General features: G+C 30.6%; 1 protein-coding gene across 1 annotated transcript; it reads left to right on the top strand.

The window, feature by feature from the left end:
- The first annotated feature begins 1,422 nt into the window (after positions 1–1,422).
- Positions 1,423–8,854, top strand: LOC106471967 (frizzled-2-like). Its single transcript, XM_013932595.2, has 2 exons — positions 1,423–3,374; positions 4,509–8,854. The coding sequence occupies exon 1, from the start codon at positions 1,657–1,659 to the stop codon at positions 3,367–3,369; it is 1,713 nt and encodes a 570-aa protein (XP_013788049.1). The 5' UTR covers positions 1,423–1,656; the 3' UTR covers positions 3,370–3,374; positions 4,509–8,854.
- Positions 8,855–9,860: the final 1,006 nt, after the last annotated feature.

Genomic DNA, 9,860 nt, shown 5'->3' with positions numbered 1-9,860 from the left:
ACTTGGTCATCATGCAACTAGGACTATCGTGTAATTAAATTATCATTAACTGACAGGTGTCGTTCTTTGCTTTTCGAGCTATCGGGGGGTACATTGTAAGTGCACAGTGTATGCATTACATTGTGTAATTACCACTCAATTATCTCAGGTTGGATGGTTTGTAAATTGCATGATTAAGAAGACGGAAAGGGCTTTGCGAGCCTCACTTTCCAAGCTATCAAGCAGTTTCACTATGATAGATATCATTGGGATATTGAATGATCTGCTCAATTAACACAGTTAGATTAGGATGGCTGGTGGTAGTAGATTTGACACCTAGATAGCTTGCATAACTGAATGATAGCTAGTTCTAAAACTCAGCTGAATGGGCTTTGTGATCATTGTTAAAGAGTGATTTAGCGAGACAAAATGTCATCCACCGTTTCGAGAGAATCATTAATCCTGTTCAGTTGGTTGACGAGAGCGTTACGGAGCATGCCACAAGATCCTCATAGGAATTCCCCTATATATCTGAAGGGCGTATAACTATAATCCATAATCCGTTAAATATTTAAAAATATAAAGGTAAATCCATTTTACAGCAAAAACAAATAAATAAATAAACAAATTTTATTCAAACAACTATATATATTATCACATTAAACGTATAACACAATAAAATTCTACTATTAATGTGTACAATTTATTGTCAAAATAAATGTACTAAATTAGAATAATGAAATCTTAAATTGAAAGTGTAATTTGCCACAATCAGAAGCTACTACGCTATGTGGCACCATCTGATGAGAGATTTTGAAAATAATTTTAAATCACACGAATAAAAAAGAAAATATGTGTGATAAATTTACATACTTACACGTTTTGTTTGTTTTATAATTCAGAATGGTTGAATTGTTATAAAGTGACTTGGATACATTTAAGTTTGATATGCTGGTTTAACAATTAGAAGGATCTTACAAACTGTTAGATAAATACGTTGGTAGTACGGAATGCCAAAAATCAGGTTCAAGTACAACATTTGACGCATTGCATGCACACATCTTCACTGTAAACCTTTAAAATCACTTCTTTTGTTACATTGTGATTTATTAGTCAAATATAGAAGGGTATCATTATTTTTTAAGAATTTTCTTGTGAGGAATAAGTTAGGATACAAGTAATATCGTTACGTATAAGTTAACTAAAGTACAATGGTAAATAAGTTTCTTTCGCTTTCAAGATATAGAAATCTATCTCTACGCCACCGTACTTAATTAGCTTCAATTGCAGACTTTTTTGTTTTTGTTCAACCAATCAAATTTTGGATTTATCCGAGCCTGCTTACCAGATGGGATTATCAACGCCCACTGTGCTGTATCTAGCCAATGAGCTTGAACATTGTTTCTGGAAGCGTATTTTCGTTTCGCTGTCTCCGTCAGAAAAACAAGTACTGTATATAATTGAAATGAATTACTTTATTCAGTTTTGTTTTTAAAGAAACTGTCGAAGATGTCAGTAAGTAGGGATGTTATGTCTTCTGATATGTTCCACCGTTTTCAAACTGCCACTTGACCGTTTTGTGGAAATGACTATCGTAATACCAAAGTAAATTACAGACAAGTGCAGTTGATGTTAGTAAACCTAGTATTACCGCGATAGGATAGGCCTAATGAAGCAATGGCTCAAGTCCGACTCCCGGAGTTTATGCACGTCCAACTTTCATTATTTTTCGTAGTAGTCATATTCATAAGCCTACAATATGGAGGACTACCGGCTCTCGCCCAAGCCAGTCGCAGCGAACAACCTGTCCCTCAGCACGGTTTGTGCGAACCAATTACGATACCATTGTGTAAAGATATTCAGTACAATATGACAATGATGCCAAACCTTCTCAATCATCAAAAACAAGAAGATGCTGGCTTAGAAGTGCATCAGTTCTTTCCTCTAGTGAAGGTAAAATGTAGTTCTGTTCTCCAGTTTTTTCTGTGTTCAATATATGCTCCAGTTTGCACAATATTAAATTATCCATTACCTCCATGTCGTTCTTTGTGCATGTCTGCCAAAAATGGCTGTGAAGGTTTGATGAACAAATTTGGTTTTCAATGGCCAGAAAGTTTGGATTGTGCCAAGTTTCCTGAAGTAGATGGAGATAAACTCTGTGTTGCACAAAATAATACAGGAAAGTCAAGCCATGTGGGAACCCCTCCGCCAAATAGAGAGAACATCCCAATAATTTCAAATACAACTAAGAAAGATATAGGATTTGTTTGTCCTGTTCATTTTAGAGTGCCAAAAGGATTGGATTATGTTGTAAGAATTGGAAAAAAGACAGAAAAGGACTGTGGGCTTCCATGCCATGGAATGTTTTTCAGGAATGAGGAACGTAAGTTTGCTAATGTATGGATAGGAACATGGGCTGTGTTATGTATGATTTCAACATCATTCACTGTTTTAACTTTTATCGTGGATCAAAAAAGGTTTCGGTATCCTGAAAGACCAATAATTTTTCTCTCGGCTTGCTATTTTGTAGTGGCTTTGACCTATGTTGTGGGACTTTTTCTTAGAGATAAAGTGTCTTGTAACGAACTTTTTGATCCTCCTGGAGGTAAAGCTGGTGTTGAAATGGTACAAACAATTACTCAAGGAAGTAAAAAGGAAAGTTGTACAATTTTGTTCATGCTACTTTATTTTTTTAGCATGGCCAGCTCCATCTGGTGGGTTGTTTTAACCTTAACATGGTTCCTAGCAGCTGGTCTGAAGTGGGGGCATGAAGCTATTGAAAAAAATTCCCATTATTTTCATGTTGCTGCTTGGACTGTTCCTGCCATTAAAACTATAACAGTTCTTGCTATGGGCAAAGTAGATGGAGATGTGTTGAGTGGAGTATGTTATGTTGGCATTTGGAATGTTGATGCCCTACGTGGATTTATTCTCGGTCCACTCTTTGTGTATCTTGCTCTAGGAACTGTGTTCTTATTAGCAGGCTTTGTATCCCTTTGTCATATTCGTACCGTGATGAAACACGATGGTACCAGAACAGACAAGTTAGAAAAGCTCATGATACGTATAGGAATTTTCTCTGTACTTTACACAGTTCCAGCTGTTATTGTGTTAGCTTGCTACTTTTATGAACAGACATATTTTGATACCTGGATGTTATCCTGGCAAAACCAGATGTGCAAGTTGCGAAATTATAGTATCCCTTGCCCTGTTAACCAAAAGTATTGGCCAAAACCAGACTTTGCAGTTTTTATGATCAAGTATTTGATGACTTTGGTTGTTGGCATTACTTCAGGATTTTGGATATGGTCCGGAAAAACCTTCAGCTCATGGCATAATTTTTATTTCAAGATTCGGCAGCGAGTATTCTGCACTGAAGCTTATGTATAACTTGTGTGAGTTATTACTTTGTTTTACAAGTATAAAGTGTAATCATTGTTTTGAAATCAAAGAATGATCTTAAGTGTTTGAGTATGCCAGGTTGAGCCAGTTTAATTGCACAGTTTTTGTGATGCCATAACCTCATCCTCTTTCTGTAGTTTTATAATTAAGTTTCAAATACAGAATATTTATGTTGTATAAATCATGCCTTGTATTGATCTAGACTAGAAATCTGTATTATAAAATGTGTCCTAGTTACATACTCATTCTAGAAACTGATTTTGTTTCTTGTATTTTGTGCAATTGTAAATACTTTAAAGTAATCTCTTTTATATTAATTATTTGATTCAATATTATTTTAACTTCTGCTGGTTATAAATAAAAAATATTTTTGTTGCTGTTATTTAATATCCACTTTGAAAAATAGACTAGTGTATATATAATATCTTATAATCTACCCTGTGTAATTTTCTTTACCAAAAACACCTGGTAGCTAAGACTGATTTTTCTGTTAATATTGTTTTTACTATTAGAGAATAAAATCTGATTGCATATTTGTAAGTCAGGAATTAACATACAGTATTTATAGCGAAGGAATCTCAACAATATCAAAAAGTCTTTCTAGCATTAATCTTTGAGAACTCAAAAGTTATGGAAATACAAAAACATTTGGTACCATATGAAGATGTACATTTTACAAATGAAATTTAGTATCTTAGTGTGTAGGAATATTAGACAACATAGACTTCAAATTATTTAATTATTTTAAACAAATGAAAATTATTCAATTAGTGTTAAAATGTTACTTATTATTAAAATTTATTGTCATATATGTCATAGTTTTGAAACATTATAACACATTTTTAACAACTTTATGGTAAATGTAAATATTAATTATAGTAAGATTTTTATGTTAAATTCTGTAGGATTCTTCTAACAGTAACATACAATACCACTTTTAAAAAATAGTAAATACGAGTTACTCAAAACTGGATAATATGTTTCTAAAACAAGTAGAAAAATTATTTCTAAAGTCATGAAAAGATTAAGTAGTGGGTGCAAGATAGAACTAATATGAGTTAAGCTGACTTTATTAATGGTTTGTAAGGTTTTCATGCCTTATCAGAACAGAAATCATTACATTACAGACAATGGAGAACTAGGATTTCAACATTGCAAGAGTTGTAAGAGAAGGGTTTACTTTGTGATAATAAAAGGCTTCCTGTCAACTTATTATTTACCAGTTTAGGTAACAAATTTTTGAAATACTCTTTTTGTTATTACTAGTCTGATATTGTACTGAATGCTCTAACACTGCTTTCATTAAGTAGGCAGTAGTAGGATTTTATCTTAAATTTATTGTCCTAATTTCTCAATTCAAAAACTTGCTAACATTAAACTAGGAAGTTAATGAAAATTAGGTATGAATTTATACTTGAGACTTATTATGAGCCAGCCGAGATATTGGATGAACTGCATTTAAAAGGTCTCTTTTGAGTTATGTGTAAGAATGTGTGTGATTCAAAGAAGGATAGTATTTATAAGTTTTGGAAATATACTTGTAAGACTGTTCTGAGGCAGGATTAACATAAAATAACCTATAGAAAAGGCCAACTTAGTCTTTTGGAAAAGTAAAAATTTAAACTCTCCTTTTACTTTTCAAGAAATCATTAATTCCCCTCTTAAACTCCTGTAAAATACTAGCCTCCACTAGTGCTAATGACAAGCAACTGAGTATTCAATAAATCAGTTACCCTGCTATTAAAACGAAACTGTCTTACCTGGAGCCTAACCTGTTATTTTCCAAAATTTCAAATTTCTATCCTCTCATCCAACGTTCTTTAGAATGTAGCACAAAGTAATTGGAGGATTTTATCCTACTGATCCTGCATAATTTTGTAAACTTCAGGAACATCACATCTTACCCCTTCTTTTCTCGAGACTTATGATTTATTTACCTGATAAAGTGCTTTGGTGTGATAATTTCCATCTTTTTTGGTTTTGTTTCTAATAAAAAAACATTAAAATATTTTAAGTTTAATATTTGTTAAGCATAATTGGAGAACACAGTGGGTCATTATGCCTCAAATCACCTGAATTGTTATTTTTTTAAGTACTGTTTAAATGAATTTTAGTTTTATATGCTTCACTGTCAGTAGGGGTTATGCCAGTAAGATTACAAATTTTTAAGTTCAGTTAATACCTTAAAATGGGACTTACATTAAAAGATCTGTGTTATATATATATATGTATATACAAGAATACAGCATCTAATTAATCTGTAAGATCAGAATGTTAAAGTGTACTACTGTGTGTAAAACAAAATTATAAACAACAAAAACATGTTTGCATTATATGTACACTTAGAAATAGTTAGACATAATTTCATATAAATCTGTATATGGCAGTTCTTGAAAAATGTGAAGGGCTGTGTACTTGCATCTTGTGTCAACTTAATTTTGGTTAACTGTGTATGACTTCTATTAATTAACATGAGAGTTAATTGTTTACAGCAAGATACATCATGTAATGGTTTGCATAACTTGGTCATTCAGCAGAATGAATAGTTACATGAGACTATGCATTTCATTAAAATGTTTTGGAGAGCAAGCCAGAACTGACTCTAGGGACTTAATTTTAATGTCAGGACCTGCAATCTGTTACTATCTTTTTCAACTTCATTAAAGATATTGGTTTGTATTCCTGTAATTACTTTATGCATATTGGAGTTCCAATAGTTTTAGTAGTTTTTCTTGTGTTTATGTTCCTTTCCTTTACCTGATTTATTAGTAAACATAAATTTTAATGTATTTTTTCCCCTCAGTTTATGTAGTTATCTCTTTTGGCTTTACTTTACCTCTTTAGCTTATAACTTTTTGAAAAAAAAAGGGGGCTGATTGACTGCTGGCTAAATTTGACAGAAAACTCACATCACAGTTTTGTAAAATAATTTGTTTTGAGGTTTCTTCATGAGCTAATTTGTTACTACATTATATTACATATATATATATGTATATATATATATATAAACATCAGATTCTGTGCAGACTTAATTTGTTAGTTTACAAGTTATTGTTACTATGATAGTTTGCATATTTTTTGTTTGTTACAGTGCTACATATTTGATGGTTATTTTTTTATGTGGTTTGACACTTTTATCCTTTCCATCAGTGGTTGATCATACATTTTTTCTTTATTATTATGTCCATAAATGAGATTTTAGCAGTACTGTATCCTATAGTATTGAAGTATCCCTTGAGAGTTTTACCACAACTATTCTTCACAGTGTGAAACTGTAGTCTATGAGGGCACTGCAGGGACTGGTGAATATTGTTTGCTGTGTATAGTTACAGTATACATAATTAGGTTGACAGGTGGTCGCTGTATATAGTATGAACTGCAGTAACATTTGAGGAACAGTTTTAGAAAAGTATAAAATTAGGCAATGAACATTATCAAATTCATTCAACCAGATTTTTTTGTATAAAATTAAATGTGTAAGTTTCTTAAGGATATGAATAATAAATTAAATTGTCTAACAACATTACTCAGCTCAGAAATCATGAATGTTTATTTCCGTGAATTATTCCAAAAAAGTGTTTTATGGTAATACATCTCTCTGGTTTTGGGATTTTGACAAATGTATTGCAAGATTAATGATAATGGGTTATATTTTCTCTTATTGGCAGTTCTTTTGTCCTTGTTTGCTACATAATAGGCTGTTTAAATTATGGATCCAGTTGCTGTTCTTATTTCTGGTCTCCTTGAAACAAGTTCAGCTTCAGTGAACCAACAAATCAACTGTGAATAATATTATTTGGATTTTTTTATTTTCCTTTAGTTTTTGAATTAATTTTATTGATGCTTATTATGGGACTTATTTTCTCCCACCTATTACATATATATGTGATGTGCAGCACATTTATTTTAATATACATTTCAATTCCTATTTTACCATCTTCAGCTTACAAGTTTCACAAAGAATTCTTCAACCTCAAAACTGATATTTTTCTACACTTTTACCATTCTAAAAAAGTAGTTCTGTAGGTGGATAAATACTTGACACTAGTTGTTACTTGGCAAGTAGTATCAACACACAACATTATAGACAAGACACCATTTTGTCCCTCGAGATTGTCCCTGCACACCTATCCCTGAGAAAAGTAAACAATTTAAATTATTTGTTTATATTTGTCCTGGAACAAAAAAGCATAAACTTGTTAGGGAGTACTTTTCTCAAAATACATATTTTGAAAATCTGTTGTGGCCATGCCAACTCATAATATTAAATGTTTTTTTTTAATATGAACTCAATTGTAGGTTTGTCCTGAGAATTTAGCAACAGATAGGTAAATAAATTTTAGTTGTATAATGCTAAAGATTGTAGGTATCATCCTGGTTTACACTGTTAGTTTATAAAAAGTAATTAGAGATAGCATATTATGAAAGATATTTAGGTTAGTATAATGAACTAATTTGCAGAAATATAAGTATAAACAATTTGAAATATAATAATTTATTCAACAAATATTTCTATCAAGATATTCAGCAGAAACTGTGGTAGGCAGCTTGTAGTAATTAATTAAACACAGAAAAACATATTACAACATGTAATAGAATGCACATCCAGCTGATCATATGATGATAAGAATTTTTCATGAATATGTAACATAATTTAAATATTATCTTTACTGTATAAAATGTTTTCTTATTGATAGTCAAATAAAAATTGGGGTTTCTGATGATTTCCTGTTATTCAGTATTATGTCATTTATTTTATATAAAAGAAAGTTACATTTAAAACACTGGTGTATATGTTGTTTGCATACAGAAGTAGATGTTTGTATCACTTTATATCTGGTTTAGAATATATCTCTTGCATTGCCTCAGGCTTTGTATAAACCAGTGATTGTTGACTTAAGGTGTAGTCCTTAATACTCAAGTAGGATATGTTGTGACTGTTAATGAGCACTGAGTTTTTCAATACCATACACTTTTGTTTAACTGAGGTTTGATTCCTCATTCTTTAAGGTTGTATTAAAGCTCTTTGGGTGGGCTGTCAAAAAGGAATTGTTTGCATTGCTTCTGATGTAAAAAAAAAAAAAATTAAAATGTATGAAGGGTGAAAAGTTTTTCTGTAGTTGTTTAGAATTAGTAGAATTATCAGTCTAAGTTGTGGTGTTCTGGAATGTCATTGGCCCAAGATTTAACACTGAGATGCTACTGAGAGCAGTTTTCAAGAAGGAAAATGAAATTGATTGCATTTAAGTATTTAACAGCTTAGTTATTATAATTTACAACAAATAGGTATCTGTAGGTATCCTTGTTAACATTCAGGCCATTAGTTTTCAAACCAAAGTTTTACTTTTATTAAAGCAACTTAAACATTTCATGAAGTGGATGAATTACATTGTACTTAAAACAACTGGATTAATCTAAGATTATTCTTTTTGTAAATTAGAAATAATGAAAATAGATCAGTGGAATTCTTCCAATACAGATTAAGATTAATTTTTTACTTTTTACTTTGGAGATTTCAAATACAGTACATTTTACCAGGGAATATAGTTTTCAGTTTTATGTGTATGTGTGTGTGTATATATATATATATATATACGCTTTATTTGCAAAGCAACTACTGGCATAAAGTGAGTTGTTTTGAACAGCCTTTGCACCGAGTTAATATACCATATTTCCTTTGTATTTCTAATGATTGTTAGTCAAGTCTATAAACATTTGTAGTTACTAACTTAATAAGAATGTTTGTGTTAATGAGTATGTATAATTGTTTATAATGAATATGTTAACTCATCAGTTTAATTATTTAAACCTTTGTTTATTTACATATTAAGAAATATTATTCCAATATTTAGGAACATAACAGTACCATTGGAATTTTATTCATGAGATTAATATTTTAGGAAAGTATAGAAGGTTCAGCATGTAAGCCATCATATTATCTACATTATTGTTTTAATCTTTAGGAATATTATTCTATTTTGAAGGTTTTGATTAATGATGCAATTGAAAATATATGTAGTTTAAATGGAAATTTACTGATTACATTCTCAGCAAGGTAGGAATCGTACTAGTGTCTTATCTTAGTTTTAAATCGGTTATGTTTAAATCAATGTATTTTTTTATGACCAATTCTTATTTTTTAATTCAGTATTTGTTACTTTTTAACTATATTTGTTTATAACAAGTTCTCTTGTTGGATACTAAATATATTCAAGTTAACAGTATATGCTGGTATTATAATTTTTTAGTTGTTTGATTCTAGATAGAGTATTATAAGATTGATGCATCTGATAGTCAGATTATTTTCAAATATAAATTTCAATTTTACTAATATGTACTTTGCAGATTTAAAATTTTAAAATCTAAAATAAAGTACATTGTACTAGGGAATATTTTATCAGTTTTATATATATATAGTTTTTTATATGCCAAATAATTACTTACATAAAGTGAATTGTTTCAAACATTCTTTGCACTAA

This window comes from Limulus polyphemus, unplaced genomic scaffold (genome assembly GCF_000517525.1).
Source record: "Limulus polyphemus unplaced genomic scaffold, Limulus_polyphemus-2.1.2 Scaffold4993, whole genome shotgun sequence".
Lineage (NCBI taxonomy): Eukaryota > Metazoa > Arthropoda > Merostomata > Xiphosura > Limulidae > Limulus > Limulus polyphemus.
The sequence above is the reverse complement of the archived record's forward strand: the minus strand, read 5'-3'. Positions and strand labels throughout refer to the sequence as shown.

What these genes read in the sequence shown, in the direction of transcription:
- LOC106471967 (XM_013932595.2), top strand. Translation starts at nt 1,657, where the DNA reads ATGGCTCAAGTCCGACTCCCGGAGTTTATGCACGTCCAACTTTCATTA.